Source organism: Gorilla gorilla, chromosome 2 (assembly GCF_029281585.2).
Source record: "Gorilla gorilla gorilla isolate KB3781 chromosome 2, NHGRI_mGorGor1-v2.1_pri, whole genome shotgun sequence".
Classification (NCBI taxonomy): domain Eukaryota; kingdom Metazoa; phylum Chordata; class Mammalia; order Primates; family Hominidae; genus Gorilla; species Gorilla gorilla.
Genome location: NC_086017.1, coordinates 84,373,165 through 84,397,256, shown reverse-complemented (window position 1 = coordinate 84,397,256; position 24,092 = coordinate 84,373,165). Strand labels below are relative to the sequence as shown.

The following is a 24,092-nucleotide window of genomic DNA, read 5'->3' as shown; positions in this document are numbered from 1 at the left end:
ATTTTGGCACTTAAAGAAATGAAATCCTTTTTGTCAGATTTATAAGTCCAGTTCTCTGTGTTCATGCTCAAGTTCAACTCCTTTCCACATCCTGGCTTCTCCAGCTGGTGAGCTCTGGTCCCCACACCCACAATCAGCCAGCAAGAGTAATGAAATAGCCACATGGTGGAATGAAGACAAAACATAAACACTAAAGAATATCTACAGTGCCTGAGGCAAACAGAGGTAGATACACCTCTTACTGGGCAACTTAAACTTGGTTGCACTATCATCTCTCCTAGGAAGCGTTCTTGACATCATTAGTGCTGGATTCTGTGCTCAAACAATGTGCCCAATCATTGCATTGCATTACCTGTATGATAAAGCTTATCAAAGTGAAGTCACATTGCCCTAGTAGGCTGTAACTCCTTTAAAAGTGAAGACACCTTTAACGGTGAAGTGTGTCCTTCATTCTTACATTCCAAATGCCTAGCAAAATAGTGAATGCCTAATTAGTGGCATCAACAAAGTGGTATAAAGGTAATAAGGCGGAAAACAAATAATGGAATTTGGGATTGTATTATACTTCAGAAGTCAATAATATCGTGAAGGATCACAGGGTCAGAAGTTGTTAATAGTTTATTCTGTAAGATATTCTTAAATTTGTATTGAGTCTTATTTTTTGGCTCCATTTAAAGACAAATTGCCTTGAGGTGACATAGATGGCTGCCTGGAACTCCAGGCTACTCATTTCTTCTGCAAAATGTCAACTGGAAGAGTAGGGTATCTTTCTAATAAATGTCATCAAAAGCTCCAAATGGTGTCAGAAAAATGTAAAATAAAAATGAAGCTAATCCTGTCAGTAGTCAATACCCAGCAGAGACATAAAGGTTAGATTTTAGATATTAAAGGTGATAGTATAACAAAATAAATCGTATCCTTTTTTTTGTTTCTCTTTCTTGTGTTTTTTCAGTGGGGCAAGGGGAATAGATGTACACGTATTGATCAAACACAAGCTAAATCAGTTGGGTCACATTCATATTCTTAAGCAATCAGTAAGGTTGAGCCATGGAATGTTCTGCCTGGCCAGGCCAGGGTCATATGAGGAGGGCTTCTTTAAAGGAGAATGGAGGAGCTGCTACCAGGAAAAGCTAAGATGGCTGCAGGGAAGGCAATAAGGGAAAACATCTGTAACACTCCTTGAAATAATTTTAAGAGAATCCCTGATTGATATGAACCAGGTTAGAACCATGGAAAGTGAACAGTTGTTTTTAATCCCAATGTAGCTCTCTAATCTGTTTTATGTTTTTATGTGTGTTCAAAATTTATTGATGAGTGAGAAATGGGAATCTATATCATAAAGCACATTTTAAACATTCAATTTTTTTAAAAAACAGCATGGCAACTTTAACTCATTTAGGTCTTTAGCAATTATTGCTGAAGTCTAACTAGTTATTTTTGGATAAAGTATTGAATATGCAAATTCAGACATTCATTCTTTCGAAGGCTGCAATTATTCTCATCACTTCAGTAAACATATTAACAAACATTGCATTTGAACACAAACACATTTGCTTATTAACTTGAAAGCTGCATCTAAAACCACAAATTGCTTCTGTGATTAAATTTCTAATTTTCCTGTCAAACCCTGAATAAAGTATTGCCTGTTGATTTAACAAGTGTTTAGTGTGGGCATATTTCCTAAACCCAAATCCCAGACCCCCCCAAATTTTCATAAGTTATTTTGTTCTTTTCGCGTTGGTTCATGCTGAAGTTTAAAATGCAAAGTTTGTTTTTCTCTAGAATGTTGTTTGTATGTCCATTGTCCAGACCAGATCTTGTGTGACAGAGTAGATATTCTGAAAGACAATAGCTTTATATAATCGTGAGGTGAATTCTATTTGGGGTTTATTTTTTAAACTACTTAAAGTCAGTTTTGCTAGCTTCAATTTCAAGTTGTGATATTGTCTAGCCTTATTAGCAAGTTCAAATGGAAGACACAATTTAGAGCCTGCTGCCTTAAATTATAGCAATGACAAAATAGATCTGTGTTTATATTCATTATTGTTATTCCATATGCTAGTGTGGTTTTGTGAAAAGGTTGCCATTTCTGATAATACCTAATATGTTAAATAATAATAACTAGTAAGATAAAGGAAAATAATGATGCATTAATTCCCTCTATCTTTAAGATTGTTTATTGGCAATATGGATGACCACAGTCCGTGAAGACTATGCGGAGGTTAGTAATGGCTAGGGTAGAAAATAGAATTAGATTGCTTTATTCAAGAAACTTCTATTAGTCCCTGTCATGTATGAAATATGATGCCTGATGGTAGAAATTCAACAGTGATTGAAATAGTCATTATCCAGTGGAGTTTACATACTTTGAAAAGCACCTTTTGACTCTTAGAATTTAGGCTTTTTTACTGATTTAACTCATTATTATACAAATTTGTGTTTACAGGCACACACACACACACACACACATTCATTTTCTTTCTATCTCTCAAACATAGTTTCTTCTTTGTGTTGGAAGGCAGTGATTTTTATACCCTCAGCCATTGATGTTTTAGTTTATTTCCTGAAAGTGACAATGAAAGTTTTTATCATTTAGGAGTAATAACTACCAGTTTTGAAATATCTCCTATGTCAGGTATATTATGCTTTCTATTCAAGAATAAAAAAATTGTTGGCCTCAGGGCATGCAGCTGTTTTAAGGAAATTGTATTCAAATTCATTTATAGGTGGAAGTCTGCTTTAGACTCCACCATTATATTTTATTAGGCTTGGTCCAGTTCTCTCAGACACTACCTTTTCTAGCCAGTGTTCCTGTTGTGTGTAGAGAATGTAACTAAGATTTAAAAGAAGGGGATTGATCAAAGATACGCTCCCTTAAGTAGGCCAGTAACCCAGGACTTCTAATTCCAGTACCCCAAATATTTCTCTCTGATTATTGACTGAGACACAAGTTCACATAGAACCTTCACACAAACCAGTTTAAGAGGACGAAAGCTCATTGAGAATTACTAGATTTGTGAAATATGAGTAATCATTTCTCACTTGTGATTCTAAAAGCAGATTCTAATTTGTGTAAAATGAGTGTTTGAACAATGAAGGCTGACACTGAACTTGTAGGATCATTCAAGAGTGTTACAACATGATAATTATGCAACAGTGTTTAATCTTGTGACATTTACCACCAAGCTGAAGCTACAAGGCTACTCTGCTTCTGGAGCACAATGTAAATGTTATATGATTGAAATGCTGGTGTGTGTAGCCCCAAGAGACACGAGGTTGTCTTCTTTTGTTCCAGATCACTGCATTAAGCCTTTTGGAATGGGATTTGGGTATACAAATATACTTTTATGAAGTTTTAAATAATTTTCATATTTCAAAAAGATTTCATTCTGATACTTAGAGTTCCTGGTGAACTTTTAAATTCCTTGATAAAAGTAGAAATTTGTAACTTTTACAAAGAATTATGAATATGCAGAACCAAAAGGCAATGTTTACTACTAAAAGCTTCCCAAATTTATGACCTGAGTGTGCCATTTACCTGTCACAACTTACTACTGAATGTTTGAATGTTGTGTTCATGAAGGCTGGACAGTTGGATTACAGTTTCCTGCAAAGAAAATGAGTCTAATTTGAAGATTTATTGGACACATACTTTGTAAAAGAAGGAGCTGAACCTGCGTATCCCTTCGAGTTTTTTTTGTTTGTTTTTTTTTTTGTTTTTTGTTTTTTGAGACAGGATCTGGCTCTGTTGCCAACACTGGAGTGCAGTGGTGCCATCTCAGCTGGCAGCAACTTCCATCTTCCAGGCTTAAGCCCTCTCACCTTAGTCTCCCAAGTAGCTGGGACTACAAGCACATGCCATCACACCTGGCTAATTTTCACATTTTTTTTTGTAAAGATGGTTTCTCCATGTTGCCCAGGCTGGTCTCAAACTACTGGTTTCAAGAGATCTTCCCAGCTTGGCCTCCCAAAGTACTAGGATTACAGGCATGAGCCACTGTGCCTGGCCCTTATTATTCATTTCTTAACATGAATGAAAATACTAGACATACTTAGAAATCAGTCCCAAATATGAGTATTTTGCATTGGGAACTTACATATACTAGTTTGTTTCTCAGGATAAAATATTAATATCTGTTGGCAGCTTAGGCCCAGAGATGACTTGCACATTTCAGAGTTTAAACAAAGACACCCCTTTTGAGTTCACATATTTTCAGCAAGAGGAAAAACAATCAATGTTTAATAAGACATTGAGAAATTTTATATAACCTGGGGTGAGTTCCATTTAATGATGAATAGTATTAGGCAGGAGAAAAATAATTATATTGCTTTGTTAAAAGAAAATTAACATTCTTCTGGTTATGGCAAGTATATTTTAGCTCTAAAGAGTTTACTAACGTGAATGCACTAATACCTTGGGAACATATTTAAAAATGCAGGAACATATTTTAAAAATATTAGTCTTTGCCTTTTCACATAGTGAAATAATCTAGGGATGTGTCTGTATGATGAAGACTGAACTAAAGGAAGTGAGAAGCATTTGTGTGTAATGGAACAAATCTTTCTCATTTTGATTCTTCAGTCAAAACATAAGGATGATAGTTTTACATCTTGGACACCTAATGAAATAAAGTATATTCCAGCATACTTTATGGTTTCTTAAATCTTTCCATCTGTTAAATATGTAAGAATAAGTGCTTCTCCATATTTTTTTATCTTTAAAATTTCCCATATAGCCACTGTACCTTGATTATTCTTCAGCTAAACACAAAAACACAATTTTCAAATGAAGCCATCAGGCATGCTTAGTCAGGCCATAAACATTCTAAGTCCTGAGCTAAAAAGTGTTTTTTCCTATAAAAACTGCTCTTCTTAGGTAAGATAAACTCAAGTGCCCTTTGTCATGAGAGTCTTTCCTTCAAAAGTGTTTGAACTTAACTGCATCTTTGCTGATTTGGGTTTAGAGGAGTTTTTCCCGCTGCAAGCATTTAGTCACTTAGTAACTGAGAAATCTCTTACAGCTTAAAAATTAAACCCACCCACTTGTGATTTACTGTCAGATGTATTCTTTAAAAGTCAATGTCAGTATGTATTCTCATCCCACTTTTTGCTGACATCTCAGGGCAGGTACCAATGTCATCCAACCATATGTGGAAGACATCGTCTGTTCCATGTAAAAGGAGAGGACTAAAAGCATTCAATCGAACATAGAACCAACATGTGCTTGATGGGAATGGAACAGAAGAGAAGCAAAGGGGACAGATGGGTTTGCAGCCTTTGATGGGACCTCCTCCCATACTAACCATGGCATTTGCCCGTTTGTTGAATGCCTTCCCTGTGGAAGCACTGAGCTGAGAGCTTTGCATACATTGTCTGAATAAATTTGAAGAGCAATCCTATGGGATAGATGGCATTCTCTCCATTTTATATGTTAAAAGCTTAGGTTCAGGGGTGTTAGGTAATTTTCCATGGTCATGCAGTGGGTGTCAGGTGAGTCCAACTGGTAAACCAATGAGCAGTTGGTACCAAATCCCATTTCTTTTCATTATGCTGTTGGTTGAAAGGCATGACTAAGGCCTGGGGATTAGGCAGAGGGGTGGGGGTGGGAACAGAAACTAGGAAACTAGGGGAAAAAAAATCTAAAAAATGTGAGCTTCATGAAGTCAGGGACCTTTTACCACAACTTCAGAACATAGAAAATTGCCCAGTATAGACACTTCATAAATGTTTTTTTACTGATTGAGAAGAAGGGAGGGAGGAAGGGAGGAAGGCAGGAAGGGAGGAAGGGAAGGAAGAAAAGAAAGAAGGGAGGGAGGGAGGGAGGAAGGGAAGGGGAGGAGGGAGGGAAGGGCTTTCTAATCGGTGTTGAATATGAAATAGGCTAAATTAAAAGTGAGCAGTTCTTTTCTGCTTGTGTCTACTGTAGGCAGTCCATGGTTACTTGTTGGGGATGGTCTAGATCAGTTCTTCTCAAACTTGAATATGCATATTAGTCACTGGGAAATCTTAAGATGTAGATTCTGACTCAGTAGATATGGTTTAGGACCATAGATTCTGCGTCTCCAACAGACTCTCATGGGGTGATAATGCTGGCCTGCAGACCATATTGTGTTTCAGAGTATTCACAAAGAGTGTGAATGGATACTTTTTCTTTATTTTACTTGCTTTTCTGAATTTCTGTAGTTCTAGGACTTGGGATGGAATAAGATGAAAGAAGGTTTATGAGTGCTCCCAGTTCAAATTCAAACCTTAAGGGTAGACTTAAAATCAAAATGAGACATAGTGACACAAATGTTCATGAGATAGGGACTTGATTTGGGAAGGATAATAAGAGAGTTTACTTTGCAAATAAACCAAACAAAAACCAACAGCAGAAATCCGCCATAAATGAAAAAGATGTTGCAGATTTTTCTTTCTAATTTTGTTCCAGTTCAAAAGAGAAGAGTTGGAACCTCCAGTTTATTCTCTTAATTTCATTTGGGTCTTCTTATTAAAAATGTTGCTTTAAGAGCTGAGGAGTTCATATGTGAAGGAAAACAGAAAAAGTGAGAAAGCCTTGATTTTTAAAATTAGCAAATGATAAAATAATACTTTGAGCAGTACGGATTAAACTTATAAACTCACCCATTTTCTTTACTACTCAGTCATTAAAACTTCCTTATGCATTATTTCAGATATAGAAAATGATACAGACATACAATAGGGCATAATGATAAACATCCATATAATTACTTCTTAATTTAAGAACTAAAACCAAAAAAGCTAAATGTCCTACTCTCTCTCCATGAGAGCTTTAAAATACCTAAAAGTTGAAGTTTATGGCCGGGTGCAGTGGCTCATGCCTGTAATCCCAGCACTTTGGGAGGCCGAGCTGGGCGGATCATGAGGTCAGGAGCTCGAGACCATCCTGGCTAACACGGTGAAACCCTGTCTCTACTAAAAATACAAAAAAATTAGCCAGGCGTGGTGTCGGGCGCCTGTAGTCCCAGCTACTCTGGAGGCTGAGGCAGGAGAATGGCGTGAGCTCAGGAGGCAGAGCTTGCAGTGAGCTGAGATCGCACCACTACACTCCAGCCTGGGCGACAGAGGGAGACTCTGTCTCAAAAAAAAAAAAAGTTGAGGTTTATAATTTTCATACCTTTTAAAATACACTTAGTACATAATTAATAATTAATTATGTAATATTGATGTATTACACTATGTAATTATACAGTATAATTATATATAAATATATAAAATAATTATAATGTATAATGATTATATATTTTAATGTATTATACATTATAATGTAGTAAGTGTATTTTAAAAGATCTGAAAATTATAAACCTCAACTGTGTTTTAAAACTTCACATAAATGGTATCTAACTGAATTTTTTAATTTACCTTTTTATGCACCATTGCTTGAGTCATCCATGTTTATAAAAGTGGCCCATTTTCACAGTTGTGTAATATTCCATTTAACTTTATGCACTTCTATTTGAGATGATATTCACATTTCATCTCTTTATATGTTTTCTCAAAATATGTGCAGGTTAAATATTGTATATATTAAACCAACAATTTTTAGATGGCCCATAACATCATTGAAGAACTCTGAGCTGGAATTCAAGTAGGTGCCACTCCTGATCCCACCAATTAATAGTTTTGGGGACAGTTGTCAACTCACATGGTTGCTTTATTAAAATCATTGTCTATAAAATGGGCATATTTTTCATTTTTGGCAAATTATGATAAAAATAATTGATATGACCGTTGTTATAATATGCTACAATTTACAGAACTGATGGCAGTGTAATTTTATTATAAAAATTGGGTCATCTAGGAGGTGGGTGCCCTGTTTTTTACGGTAATGTGTTCTTGAGATTGTGGGATATGAATGAGTATTTAAAGGTGAAATACTGTGATATGTCAAGCATACTTACTGTTTAAAAACTTTCAGCTTAAAAACTCTTATTTAAAAACCAGCTTCTCTCTTCATTTATCTTTAGCCTTCTCATTGATAAATATGGCTCTGGGGTTAGTGCCTTTACTTTTTCCGACCCCCTAGGTAGTGTTTATGGTCATTTACCACAGTGTACCATTTTGTAAATAGCACTGTAATGGCTTGAAAAAGTGGAGAATGCCTCGGGGACAGGTATTTACCCAGACAAATTGAAATGGATAGTTGAGCGCTTACCCAATTAATTTATTAAATGTGCTCAGTCAATCTGGATAAATCAAAGAAATGTGCTGTTTTCTTCCTTCATTGTCAGCAGGAGCTTGGCCTAAAGTATCTGAGATAATTATCTCAACTTTCTACTTCATCTTTGCCTATACAGACCTAGCCTAATTTTTCCTCAGTGAACAAATGAAATCATTCCCACCTCCTAAGAAACCTTTAAAAACTTTAACTGCTAGATGCTACTCTGTTATACTTTCTACTGTGCTTTAACTTTTCGTTTCTGATAAATGCTTGGGCATATTTGATCTTCAGTTATGTAACACTTGAATGATATATGTATCACTTCTTACTTTTGAGGGATAATGTTTAAAGTAGATTTTATAATGGAGAGCCTTCTTTTAAGTTAAAAATACTAAGGGGGGGAAACCTTGATATTTGTTTTACAGATGGCAGCTGAATGGAAGTGATATTGATATGAGTATGGAACATCGTTATAAGTTGAATGGAGGAAATCTTGTGGTTATTAATCCCAACAGAAATTGGGATACAGGAACTTACCAATGCTTTGCAACAAATTCACTTGGAACAATTGTCAGCAGAGAAGCCAAACTTCAGTTTGCCTGTAAGTTTATGTTCACATGTCTAGCAAATCCAACATTAGAAAATATGTAACTTAATTTGTGTAGTCGTTTTGGATTTCAGAAATAATACATGGGTTTTATTCAGTAAATAGACGGAGAAAGCAATTCAGTATGATTTTTGGACATTTTATAGTGTTCAAATCAGAGCTTTAAATGTGTGTATGTGTGTGTATGTCTGTGTATATGCAGGTGTGCATGTGTGCATGTAGGGGTGTGTGTGTGTGTGTGTGTGTGTGTTCTATTTCAGTATTTCACAAGGATTCTGTTTAGGGAACAGAAAAGAATGCAGTTGAGGATATTTTTATTGAGCAGCTACTACGTGCATTTTACTGTGGAAAAAATGCAAAAGAATTGTCAGAGATGGTCCTTGCTTTTGAAGAACTTTTAGAAAATTCTTCTGACAAACGTGAAAATATTAAGGAAGAAAGACTGTCAGAACAAGAAGAAATTACCATATGTGGGGACATGTTGTTGACTCCTCTGGGGTCTTATCACAGATGACCTCACAAATTACCCTCAGCACAGCTCCCACTGACGCCTGGGCTCTGGGAGCCATTTTGTACCATGTTATTTGGACCTAGGTGGGCACATAGCCCAACCTAAGAAAGTCACATGCTTTCTCTAGGAAATTTGGACTTGGACCCAGAGGCTCAATTTATTTTTTAATCTTTGCTTATTTTCTCTTTTTTTGTTTCTTTTTATTAGTCTCTCTTTATTTTAGTTGTGTATTTTGTACATAATACATATCATGATTACCTTGGTTCTGAGATTTCTTGTAGTTATTCACACCTCAATAATTCTGAAATTGCAATGCATGTGTTCTTATAATGAGGTAGTATTCTTTCTGTTTTCCCCATAAACTTTTTATTAAATTAATGATGGGTCATTTAATGCATAGCCTATTCTTTTGCTTTCTATTTTAACAATGGAAAGGGTTGGCTTTGCTTGTGCCATTATATTCTGTGTGTTCTGTTTTTTATATTTATTTTATTCTTTCCTTTGTTTTCTCTTTATTTTCTTCTGTAGGGAAAATATTTTTTACTTGTATCTTCTCTGCATATTTTGAAAGCTATATGTGATGTTTATATTATACAACTAGTTACCCTTAAGTTTACTAAAGTACTTTGTATATATTTCTCTAATAGACAGAATTTAAGTTTATTTTTTCAAAGTTTCTCCGTTTTGAACAAAGAGTTTGGTTTCCTTTTTCCTCTTGTGCTATATTTTGCAGGTTTAGTGCAATTTCCATGGTTATTGATTTAAATTATGTTATTTTAATGTATATAGGAATATATATATGTTTGTATATGTATAAATATATATGTAATAGCCTTCTCATAGATAATTGTGTATGTGCATATAGTTGTTAACTAGAATTTTGCCAAAATCTATGATGTATCTATGTTTTACCTGGCATTAGTGCCAACTACCAGACCTCTTCTTATTTTTATATTCTTATTTTTTAAAATTTCTCAATAAATTTTAAAATATTTATAACATTTACTATGTTACATTAAAAAATTCAAGTATGTTTCATGCTTTTTCATTTTAAGGAATGTCATCATATTGCCTTGAAAGTGAGGACATCATTTGGTTGATAATAAATGTTGAGTCTTGGAGCTGTTTAACAGAGAATTCCGAGTGTTTTGCTCTGTTGTCTTCTGGAACTAGTGCTGCTGAGCAGAGGAAGGTGGCCAGGCCAATTTCTGGTTTTGGGGAGCTCACCACCACCCCTTGTATTTTGGGGTTCGCTTGGTTGTATATAGGAGGATTATTTTTTCTTCATCTTTTTAGTTTAAAACATATAGATTTCCAGCATATAGCTAAGTTTAGGTTATTTTAATTTACTTTGCTTAGAACTTGAAACATTCTTTTTTTGTACTTATACATTTTGTATACAGTTCAGGAGAGTTTCCTTTTATGTATTTTAGTTTTATGTTCAATTTATATTTTCAAATGGCATGATCATCTATATTGGATTTCTTTTTTTGTGTCCCATTCTTTGAAATTCTTTTCATCTCAGCCTGTTCTTTCCTATGATTTCCTGTTCCTGATTCATATTTTTGTATTCTTTTTGTATTCTTTTGAAGATACAGTCAGTTTTCTGAAATGCTATTTATGATCTCAGAGGCAGGGTTTCCTCCACCGCTTCCATTTGGTGTTTCCATTTTTATGCTTAAGTATGTTCAATAGGTTCTAAAACAAATCTTGTCTAAACTCAGTCTTTGTCTACAAGATGGTGTTGGTGGACTACCCAGGCCCTGCAGTCTTTGCCCTGTGAAGGGTGGGAGATGAGCAATTCACAGCCTAATTCCTTGTTTCTAGGAGTCATTCCTCTTGTAAAGTGATACATACATTCCTCTAGTGATGTTTTTCTACTATGGATTCTTAATTTCCTACCTGATAACATATGAAGAAATATAATAAACTTACAGGTATTTCCTCAGTCAGCCCCTCCTGAAAAGTATGACTTGTAAGAGAAAAAAAGAATACGACATGTATGAGAAAATACCTCTAAAATTATCTTTCACCTCTTGCAGTCTGCCCCTGGTTCTTGGCCAGCACTTTATATGGGCAGAGTGGGGTGAAGTTGTTGAATGAGGGATGGGATTTTAATCTATTTAGGAGCTAACAAGCTAGTCTTACTGTTTCATGGAGGCTGGAAGAAGACATGAGGCTCCCAGGTCAGTGACTAAGGACTTTATTATTCTTAGAACATAAAGCATCATGAGGTTCAGCATGTTTGATTGAGTTCCCCTTAACTCCAAGTCCCACAGAGAAATGCAAAAAGGTTAGGGTAGATACTGCACCCATCTATGAGAAACATTGGGCTTGGATAATCCATCTCTTTTACAGCAAACAGTAAGCAAGCCTGGTCCTTGTCCCAGAGGGAGACATTACCTTATCCCCCCAGGTTGCTCTCTGCAAACACATCCCTGAGATGAGGGCATGGCAATGAGCAGTTAGACCATTCATTCCTTCTTGGCACACCCAGCAAAAACTTGCAAGAGAGCCCAGAGCACATGGCAGATTGCCTCTCCCAACAGAAATTATTCATTTTCTTTGTTTGGTACTGTCCTTGAGTTTCTGAGTTGGGGTGCACCATATGAGGATACATAAGGTGAGTGAAGTACAAACTATTTTCCTGCCTTTATTATAATTCTCCCTTTCATAAAGCAAACCTAAGATGTAACACTGAATACATTAGGTTTCCCCCCAGTCTGTCCCCCTCTGCTTTACAAGTTTTATTTATTCCCTATATATTGACATTTGATTGCTTAGCTGTGTTGCTGTACAGTGAAATTATATTTTTTGTTTTGTTCTGCATTTTTGGTGTTTTTCTAAGTGTTTTATTTGGAAGTTACAAGAAGCAACATTGGGTATTCTTCACCTGACACCACATTGGACTGGAAAGATAAAAAATGTTGTTTAATATCATAGATTTCTGATAAAAAACCAAAGAAGATGAGAAAAGAAGTAGAAGATAATTACTATATGAGTAATTCCAAATTATTAGCTACAGTAGAGCATTGCTTTTACTTCATAGCCTTGAAGAAAAAGTAATACGCTAACTGAAAGAAGGGATTAGAATGGAGACCCTTGTATTAGTAGGATGCTCATGACTTCAGAGGAATCTTAACTGTGTTTGCTGCAGGCAAATGGATGTTCAAGTGCTGTCATTGAAAAATGTTCTCTCTAATTGTTCAATTTAGCTGTGTCTCTTCTCTTGACTATGTTGTATATTTATATGATTAGCCATAACTTCTTTGTTTCTCTCAGCTATGGAGAAAGTACTTCTGTGTCCTTCATGGGTAAATGAGTAAATGAAAATATGGTTGATGCTGCACTTTTAACACTAGTGAAAAACTAAAGAGATTGTATCTTAATGTTCGAGTGGCTTGAAAATAGTGGTTGTGATAAAATGAAAGTGAAAAGGCCATACATCTGATATGTTTACCCTGGATTTTATAGATTCCCTTTATCACATATTTATCAGCTAGTTTAGTTTTTATAATGAATGATTTATTATTTTAAATTCGCTTCTTAGTTTTACTGGGATAGTGATGCTGTCTTTCTTTAATATGTTAATATGGTGAACATTTACTAGTATTAGGTGACCTTCTATTCCTGGGTTAGTTTCAAGTTGGAGTTTATGCAGTTTTAAAAAATACTTGGATGTTAGCTGTTTGCGAATATTTTCTGTAGTACTTTTGCCTGTTTATCCTTTTCTGGCTATCCTTTTTTGGCTTTACTTTCAAAGTTATTTTCACCTCTAAAAGTGACCTGGAGATTATTCCTTATTTTTTCTATTCACTAGAAAATGTCGAGAAATATTGGAATTATCTTTTCCTTGAAAAAAGTGTATAACTTAGGCTTGGAGTTTTCTTTGAGGAAATGTTTTAACTACTCATTGAATGCATTGAGTATTATTTCTTTGTGATAAGTTGTATTTTTTCCAGGAATTTTATCTATTTCATTTATGTTTTCTAATATACTGGTAAAAAATGTTTCAAAAGTTTTAAAATTATTTTTCTCATTTCTGCTTTATCTAGACATATATTTAATGTTCTCATAAATATTATCTTGGTACACTTTTAAAATATAATTTGTTAGAATTTGGTGTTATTATTCCTCACTTTCAAATTTCTACACTCTATTTCATTCATTTTTCTCTTACCTTTATTGTTCTTCCAAAGTTGTTGTATTTTTTATAGTTCTTTTCAAATTACTTAACTTGTATGGTTAACTTATTCTTTTCTATACTTTATTCTCTTCTGATATAAATTTGTATGGTTTTAAATTTCCCTGAAAGTACAGTTTTAGCTGTATTCAAAGAATTAGACATATAGCAAGTTTGTTCTGTTTCAGTTCAGTAAATGTTATAATTTCATTATGATTTTCTTTGATTTGTGAGTTATCAGACGTGACATGTATTTTAAATTTCCAAACATGTGGAGTTTTACTAGTCATCTTTTGATACTTATTTCTAACCTAGTAGCCCATTGACCAGAGAATGGACTGTAAGATATTAATTCTTGGAAATTGTTGATATTTTTCCTGTGGCCCAACATATGATTAGTTTTTTTAATAAATGATTCATATGTCCTTAAAAAAATGGATATTCTCTAAATACTGGGTATGGTGTTCTCCATATGTTCATTGGGTTAAATTTGTTAATTATGTTGCTCAAATCACCTATATCATTACTGATGCCTAATCTATCATTTTTCTCTCACATTGATGGTGGCTTTTTTATTTTCTCCTGTTATTTCTATTTAAACTGTATGTATTTAGTCAATTACTTGTGTCTAAAAATTTAGAGTGACTGTATTTTTTTGTCAGCAAGTGGTGACACTATCTTCAATAGAGCATTTTGCCTTCTAGTTTATATGGTAATATATTAATATTGTTATATTAATACGGTCTGATTTTTATGTTCTTTTTTTTTCTTTCTTCCTTTCACGTGGATTGGTTGAACTACTTTCTCCCTGAAAAGCATTGGATGTTATCCATCCTACTTATTTTCTGATAGTAACTTCCCTAGAAATTTTAGTATCTATGTTTAACAAAATCTAAAGTTAATCAATATCTCCAACAATGAGCATTATAATGTTTTAAACAGTATAGCCCACCTAGAGAACCCTATACTATTTTTGCTGAATATTTTTGCTGAATTTTTAACCCTGTGAATTAGACATTAGTGCTAATGTTTCATTTATCTTCTAGTTTTTCTTCTATATCAGAAATAATGTGAGCATGTACAAACATCTATTTTTTTTATTTTTAAGGAAAACATCAAGCTTTTGTCTATGTTTTCTCTATTTTTCCTTTTTAGAAGAAACTACTTTCAACATTTTCACTGTCTCTTTTGGTATTTATCTAAATTTGTGTGAATAACTTGCCTATATTGCCACTTACTGATTTTTTTTTCAGCTTTAAGTATTACTGTTGACTGTTAACTATGCCAGCTGATGCTACAACACTCTCCTACCACCACCTTACCACCACAGCAATATGATGTTGCATTATTATGAGGCTTACAAAATCCATACATTTTAAGCCATAATTCTTACAAAATACATAAAGAAAAAAAGTCAAATGCACACTGCATTTCACTGAATGTGCCACAACTGGATAGAGTCCCCAGTGATCACAAGACAGTTTCTCAAACCAGCCCACATCCAAAACTTCACAGAGGATACAAATTTTGGCCTGCCTGTGTTTGAAACTAGAAGATGGGAAGAAGACTGTAGAAGACTGGAACCAGTTTCCAGTTGATTCATATTTGAATAAGCATCAGCTTAGGCCATGTTATTATAGGATTTTATTGGGCCATAATTTCAGCTAGGTCAATATTCAGTGTTTACATCACTATGACTTTGTAAAGGATATCCAGAGATGAGTTTTGCAGCAAACAATAATTCTGAATATTTTTCCTTTCATGCATGATTTTTCTTTTTCTAGTAGTAGTCTTATTACATTATTTTACTTATTGATTTTCTATAGTCTTATACTTAACCAAAATTTTGGCCAAATGTTTGGATGTCCTCTCAGATACTGAGATGTAATCAGATATTCTGTTAGTTTTATCTTCTTGGAGAATTATATCCTGGAGCCATCAGAGTGCTCCAGTTGGATTGGTTTTCCTGTATATCAGGAACAAAATTGTGTTTCTGGGATCTCCCTTCACCATCACTCACTCTAATGATCCCCTACAAATCTCTGCTGTGTCCACCCCTCAACACTCACATTCCACATCTTCTTCTTTCTTGGTGTTCATTGTTTTAGGGTGTCATGTCCTCCATGTCCTAAAAAAGGATGCATCATATTTTTTATTGTTCTAGAACATGTGTTCTAAAAATTAGTATGCTGGCATACTAGATCGAGAGACTTGGCTTAACTTAGTATGAATAATATGTTACAAATCTTTTTCTTTCAGAATGTTGAAGATACTTCGCCTTGCTAACTAGCTTGCTGTGCTGTTGTGAAGTCTGATGACATTCTGATTTGTGGTATCTTGTATAGAGAGGCCTGTATTTCTCTAGGGAGGCTTCTAGGTCTTCTCTTTGCCCCTAGTTTTCTATTATGGCAAAAAACACAGTTACTTTTGCACCAACCTAACCAAATTCCACAATGACTTGATTTGTTATGGGTCGAATTTTATTTCACATCTTGGTTACTCTGTGGGTCCTTGTAGTTTCAAAACATGAGTCCTTTAATTATGGGAGATTTTATGATTTCCTGTCTTTAGTTTTCTCTGTTTCCTATTTCACACATATTATTACTTGCATCTTGAACCACCTGGAATAGATTGTTTCTCTCAACCCTTCCTCCCTCCCCCAGACAGTCTGTTCAAATTTCCTTCTCTTTGACTTTTATCTCTATTCTTGATAGACTACTTTAGTCCTTTCTTTAAACACTTCTACTGAGTTTTTAATACCTATCATAATATTTTTTACAATTTAAGAGACTTTTATATTTGAAATTTCCTTTCTATAGCATATTCTTGTGTAATAGTTGTAATAGCTTCTCATATCCACGTCAAGATATAAATGATGGTTAGTTGCTTTTATGTTTTCTTCCCTCATATGAACTGTTTTATCCAGGTTGTTTCATTTTAGTTTTGTGTTGGTTTGTTTCTCTCTTTCAAGTGAGAAACCTTTTTGCAGCTATCTGGTTATATTTGGTTGTTGGCACAAACTTAGGAGTGTGGAACTAAAAACCTAATGGAAACTTAGATGTGCCTGAGCAGAGTTTGTCTTCAGGAGGGTCGCTATAGTGTCTCTCATCTCACTGGGCTCACCTCATTATTACCTCTTTCTTTTTCAGAAAGTCAGATTCCCCAGAGGGGAAAGAAATCCAGTTTTCTTCCTTGAGGGCAGAAGCCTCCACTGGCTCCTGGGAGCTAAGTAGAAAAGAGGCCTTGGGGGATTGCAGAATCCAGTGTGCATACATGCATTTAATATACCTTACAAGACCCTCCACAAAACATCACCTGCAGCTCAGACAGCCTCTCCTTACCCTTTTTTGAGAATAAGCCTCTTCTCTTCTAGTGTGGGGGAGGGCACTCACCTGGCTATGTGGACGGGACAGAGAACCTGGATTCCTAACCGCAGCTTCAAATTCTTACCTTCCCGTTGTCATATTGCATTTCCTCTTCCAGATGTGCCTGCTACCCCCAGTCCTAAGCCGTTGAGGATTCTGCGCACATATCAATCACTTCCATGCTTTGCTCACTAAAAGCTTAAAAGTCATCTTTCTCCATGATGCCAAACCATTTAATATCATCACACCTGTTTTCTAACATTTACATTTGTACTTTGTTCTTCTATTGTCCTGTCTTTGTGGGTTTATGCCTTTATAGACTATCTCTTACCTACTAGTAAGTCCTAGTTTGGGAATATTTCAAGACTAAGAGAGAAATGACTTCTGTGTTTCCCCTAGAGCCTTATTGTTATTTCACATAACTGATGTTTGTTTAGCTTTACTCCTGTGTTTACTGTTCCCTTTGCACCCATTCTTACATCTGGAAGCATTTCCTTCTTTGAGATCTGTGTTTTTTTAAATTTTTTTAATTTTTAATTGTTGTGGCTACATAGTAGGTGTATATATTCATGGGGTATATGAGACATTTGATACAGACATACAATGTGTAATAATCACATCATGGAGAATGGGGTATTCCCCCACCCCAGCATTTATCCTTCGTGTTATAAACCGTCCAATTACACTCTTTCAGTTATTTTAAAATGTGCAATTAGCACATCTTATTCTTTGTAACTCTTTTTATTTTACCCATTAACCATCTGCACCTCCCTAACCACCCCTAATCCCCCACTACCCTTCCCAGCCTCTAGTAACCATCCTTATTTAAGCCCATGAGTTTTTATTTTTAGATCCCACAAATAATATGCAGTGTTGGTCTTTCTGTGCCAGGCTTACTTCACTCAACATGATGACAGGATCTGTATCTTTTAGAAATCCTTTTACTGAGTCCCTCTTGCTGGTCAGTACTGTTTTATTTTTCATCTCTTTTCCTCTTTGGTCTTAAAGTGTGTTTATTTTGCCCTCATTTGCCAAAAAATAATTTTTTAGTAAAGTGTATTGCTCAAGGCACAGACACAGTAGCTTACTTTCTGGGTCTGAAGCTTATGTTCATCATTTAGCAGCCATGTGACTTTGGGCAGATTGTAAACCTCTAAGGTTCTTCTTCTGTACAGACAGGATAATAAAATTTATCTCAGTAGGTGTGTGGATTAAGTGAGCTAATATATGTCAAGCACCTGGAACACTGTCTAGCACATAATGCATGTGATTATCATTTTTATACAATTCTGGAGAGTAATTCTTGGGATGCATGTCTTACGGAAACTCTGGAAAATTCCCAGCCATATATATGTCTTCCACTTTTGCTTATCCCCCATGCCTATTCTTTACTCCTCCTGGTTTTCCTTTTGAGTGTATTTTGAATCTTCTCATTATCTATTCTATCTCTTTTTACCTCTCTTTCATATTTTCCATTCTGTATCTTTTTGTGTTCTTCCATGTTAACTGCTTAGCTCTAGCCTATACTATATTAATTCTTCCGTCGTCTCTGCCTAACTTGTTATTAAGCTACCCTTTGAGGTTTTAATTTTAATGAATATATTTTCCATGTCAAGACATTCTATCTGATTCTTTTTCATGTGTTTCTGTTCTTTATTCAGAGTTATCATTATTTTCTGATTATTTGACCCCTCTCTCATTTAATTGTTACTTTGTTTAACTCTAAAGTATTTAGGTATTCATTCACAGTGTTGTTCTGTTAGATCAGAATATTGCAAATGCTAACCTGTGATATGTTGATCTGCTGACTCTTGTTGCAGTGAATATTTTTGTCTTTTTAAATTTTTGATGTGAATTTGATCTTTAGCAGAGTTTCTACCTACCTGGACAAACATTTGATTCTTGTTAGCCTCTGTTTAAGTAGTGTCCTTACCTAGCAGCTGTTATTGCTGCTGCCAGGAACCTAAGGGCTATACCAAAGTGGGAACTGTCTTATGTTAGTATATTCGCTTGATATAGCCCACCATAAATAGTCAATGTTCATTACTCATGGTAGTTATGTTCTATAAAGTCACTACTAACACTGAATTAATGAATACTGAACTATTGCTCCTAAGGGAAATACAGGATTAGGTTCCTGTGCACCTCTCAACATTTTCCTCAATCAAATAATACCTCACCTTGTTTTGTGTGTGTTTCTCTTTAAAGACACCTTATATATTGTTGCTTCATAAACATTGAACTCATGGCCAACCTCGCTATAACTCATACCTGAATGAAGCTTAGCTAACACCTATATTTTCTCCGTAGGGCATGTCACAAACTTCTTTCACATGGAAACACTAGACTGCATTTCAGTACTATACCTGGGGGCCATTTTAAACAGCAAGATCACCAAACACAGTGCAAACATATGAAAAATGTGGCACAAAATATATGGTGAAAAGGACATTTGTTTATAATGAGAGCTGAAACAAGAAGGCAGAATGTCACTTTGGTCAGCTTCGGCTAGGAATATGCATATGAGGAGACCCCACTGTTTCACCACTCTGCACGTGCCTGTGAATGACCTTGAAAGTGCTGCACATACTGATTTTGGGGTCACAAATAAATTTTAGTGAGTTGGTGCATTTTCAAGTATGAAATCCATGAAGAAGAAAAATTGACTGTATATTACATAAATATGAAACCCCAAACCATGTGAGGTATAGGCCCAGCAGATCGAATTTTTGGTTGAAATAATACTCATTTCCACCGTTCCTTCTATCTATATTACACCAACTTCAATGAGAAAGAGATGAACAAATTAATTTTCTAGTCCTTTCCCCGTAAGTACAGCCTTGCAGTGATGCAGGATGTGTGCAAAACGTCTTATTTCTAAATGGCAATTCTCTAGGCTTAAGATCTCATCTCTTCTTTCCACATGGGCAACTGAACCTAAGCTACCAGGTTACCAAACTAATCCTGTCATCCTCCATGCCCTAATTACACTGTTCCAGCAACCACGTTGTAAACTGTAGAATTTATAAGTCTGCTTTGTGGCTTTCTATTTTTGCTTAGATATGCATTTGATTTAATTTTGTTGTATTTTAACCAACATTGCTATGCTATTTGTGGAACTAGAATTCTACGTTTTCTTGAACTCCTTTTTATTTTTTATTCAGTTCTGTTGCTTAGGAAAATAATGTTAGTGAGTGAAGCAAGTTTTGTTGAAGCAATAAGGAGTATTAGGGTCTGGGATGGACCAGAGAAGGCACATGTATTAGTCTGTTCTCACATTGCTATAAAGAAATACCTGAGACTGGGTAATTTATAAGTAAAAAAGTTCTGATTGGCTTATGGTTCTGCAGGCTGTACAGGAAGTATGATGCTGGCATCTGCTTACATGGCTGGGCTTCTGGGGAGATCTCAGGATACTTAGAATCATGGCAGAAGGCGAAGAGGGAGCAGTCGTGTCACATGACCAGAGCAGGAGCAAGAGAACAGTGGGGAGGAACCACACACTTTTAAGATCTCTCAGCAAAACTCACTCACTATCTCAAGGACAACACCAAGAGGGATGGTCCTAAGCCATTTCTGAGAAACCACACCCATGATCTAATCACCTCCCACCAGGCCCCACCTCCAACACTTGGCGTTGCATTTCAATATGAGATTTGGGGAAGGACACACATCCAAACTGTATCAGCTTGCTCTTTCTAAAGGGGACTCTCAGTTGGGCACGGTGGCTTATGCTGGTAGTCCCAGCTACTTGGGAGGCTGAGGGAGGAAAATCACTTGAACTTGGGAGATGGAGGTTGCAGTGAGCTGAGTTCGTACCACTGCACTCCAACCTAAGTGACAGAGCGAGACTTGCTGTCAAAAATAATAATAAAAGGGACTATCACTACTCAGCTCCCCATTTTGAGTCATTTTATTACTCCTAAATTTATATTTCCCAGCTTGACCTCTGCCCTGAACTCCAGTGTCCACATCTCTGGGTATCAGTAGACATCTCAAGCTTATGTTTTCAAACCATAATTTTGATTTTGCCCATAAACTTGCTCTTTTCTGATGTTCTCCACCTTGGTAAGAGGGCACATTTGTTGTATTGTTCAGATCCAAACTGAGAGCCATGTTTCAGCTCTGTCTCTCTTGTATTCCACATCTATTTAGCAATAAATCTGATTGCATTTATCTTCAAAATATACCCAGAATCTGGCCACTGCTCACTCTTCCCACCAGTACCACCTGTGAATGAGAGTCAGCTCACCTCTCACCTCCCCCGTGGCAATAGCTTCTGACATATCCTGTAACTATCACTCTTTCTAGTACTGCCCCACTGCTGTAATTTCCTCATCTCCATCCAACAACTAGAATGTTTCCTATAATTTCATGCTGAACATATCGATACCTCCCTGGACAAAACCTCCAGTGGTTTCTCATAAAGACTAAGGTAAATTTTACTCATTACCTTTGTTCCAAGGGCTCTGTCCTGGTTCCCATATGTGATATCCTTCCTCTTCCCTGCACTTCTCTCACACTGATCTTGCCTTACTTTTAGGTGCTGTGAATGTTTTCACCCAGACCCTTCCCCTGGGTCTGTACAGTTTGCTCCACCATCAGGTCGCTGCTTCAGTATCATTTCCTAAAAATTGCTTTCTACCTTCTGTATTTTCACCACAGTTTTGATTACCTGACATTTTACATCTTTTCTGTTTATTTTTGTCTCTCTTAAAGATTAAAAGACTATGTTGTTCACTGCTACATTCATACAAACTGGCAGTGTTCCTGGAATGTAGTAGATGCTCATTCAATATTTGTTCAATAAATGAAATGATGAATGAGCAAATGCAGGACCGTATTACCAAAGCTAATCTCTTTTCAAAATAAAGCAGAATCTGTTCTTTACTTGAATTGTCTTGACATTTTAAATGTTGGGGACTAAATTTAAATTTTATAAAAGCACTAAATAGGCCAATCCTGTAAGCATAAAATAAAACAAGTCTGAGGGCCAGTTATAGCCCATGGGTCACTGGTTAATGATCTCTGACCTAGAAGTTGAGAGCAGATATACTATGAAATTAAAAGGATTTTATTAGATTACGAAGGAGTCTACCCCCTCACATAACCAGATATATAAGATAGCATCTAATCAGTCTGGAATTGGTTTATTTTTGCCTTTTCTTTCCCTGTTTTTTTTTTCGCTTTTCTGTTTATTTTGCAATCTTTTTATAGAAAGCAGAAATTGACCACATTGCTCCTATCAGCAGAGGGTAGCACATTATTCACTTTTCTTAGATTATATTTTTTAATTTTTTAATTATTACAGATTATAATATTTAGAAGCACATTTAGACATGGAAAGAGAAGTTTGAAGAAAGATTAAACAAATGCAAACAGTTTTAAGGATGAATCCCAGAGTGGCTGGCTATATCTGAAAATAAAAATTACCAACAATTAGCTAAAATGGTTGTGTTAAAATCAGTAGAAGCCTAATTTTCTCTGAGTTATAGGCTGTGTTATTTCTCATAACTAACTAGTGTGGCTAAAAATGCAAATTTCATCTTTGAACAGAAGTGACTTTGATCACATCCAAAGCTGCTTTGCTGTGATGGTCTAAAACCAAGTTAAATTTAAAGCCAAATGCTACAACTCAGTATGCCATTCACAGTATATGAACTTAAAACAAAGCAAAACTTTTTAGTCAAGCACAATGCTTTTCAACCTGGTCTCATTAGAAAGTTGTGACTTTTTAAAACCAAGTTTCCGTTGAGATTAACATTTTATCACTAACTTCTCAGCCTGTGTATTTTATGTCTTTCCATATAAATGAAACATATTTGTTATTTGCCTTTTGAATCATAAAATCTTTTAGTTTGTACAATAACTGAAGATATCTTAGGATATCCATGGTCTCACAGTATTATTTCAGGCTCTACATTATTGGGGGGAAGAGTTAGATGAGACGATTCCATTGACAGGTAACTTAATCTAAATTTTCACTGGACTTGCTATGTTTACCTACCTATTCTTAGGTTTTTAAGGTGCATATATGTGAATGATTGGTACAGAGAGGGCAAAGTATGCTCAAATTAACTAGAATGTTTCCTAATCAATTTTCTCCTAAAAGCATATTGAGACGAGTTTCCATCTGTTGGACACTCTGTTGTGTTGGAATATGGGAGAGTAGTGCATTATTTGAACGACTGAGGTTGAGTTGAATTTGGAATCTTCATCACTGAGATCTTCATTATATGAGCATAGAATGTTCGTAATTCAACAAGTGGCCTAATCATAGTAGCAAAGCCACCAGACATAAAGAAAGGATTTTCACTGTGGAGTTATAATGATAGCATGAACAACCAAAAGACATGAGAGAGACTTCAAAGTTTGAGTTCATTCATTTATTCAGTGAGCAGGTATTGAGCATTTTCTGTGTGTCAGACTCTTCACAAAAGGCTGAGCATTTAGGAACGTCCTTGTTTTCATGGAACTTATGGTCTAGTTGGGAATAGAATGTCATCAGATTAATGCACAAATACATACAAACTGGGACAGATAACTATAAAGGAAAACACTAGCTTTCCATTTCCCCATGATCCATCTTCGGTAACTAAAATTCAATCTCCATTCTTCCACCTTAAAGAAAGGCAGAAGTGAGAAAGAGCCCAGTATGTTCTAGACTTGAATCACATGTATTTCAGTGTAGCCAACAAGTCAGAGAATGACATGAGATGAGTTGGCAGAAGTGGTCACAGCCTAGACAGTTCAAGTTTATGTAAACCATCATATTCCAAGCACTTTAGAGGCCCATAAACAGTGGCATATTTTGATGTATAAGATAACGCTAGGTGTTCTGTGGCAGTGAGGCTAGAGAGGATCAAGGATTCAAACAAGGAGAATAGAAAACTAGGAAATGGTTACTTTTGTTTATAGAGTTCATGATTGTTAAGGAAGAAATCGATTTTAAAATCTTGAGATAAAAATGATAAAATGCAGTAATGGATGGCATGTGGGGAATGTGGAGTGTTTTTCTTTTTTTTATTATACTTTAAGTTCTGGGTTACCTGTGAAGAACATGCAGTATTGTTACATAGGTATACACGTGCCATGGTGGTTTGCTGTACCCATCAACCTGTCACCTACATTAGGTATTTCTCCTAATGTTATCTCTCCCCCCGCCTCCCACCCTGCACAGGCCCTGGTGTGTGATGTTCCCCTCCCTGTGTCCATGTAATCCCAGCACTTTGGGATCCCGCTGA

General features: G+C 35.6%; 1 protein-coding gene across 9 annotated transcripts in view; it reads left to right on the top strand.

Annotated features, from left to right (window-relative positions):
- Positions 1-24,092, top strand: part of CNTN3 (contactin 3) — a 383,448-nt gene that overhangs the window by 121,315 nt on the left and 238,041 nt on the right. For all 9 annotated transcript variants that reach the window (XM_063703922.1, XM_063703924.1, XM_055381198.2 and 6 more), the window contains exon 4: positions 8,608-8,783. In XM_063703922.1, the coding sequence (XP_063559992.1) occupies positions 8,608-8,783 (176 nt within the window). The remainder of the gene's footprint in view (positions 1-8,607; positions 8,784-24,092) is intronic.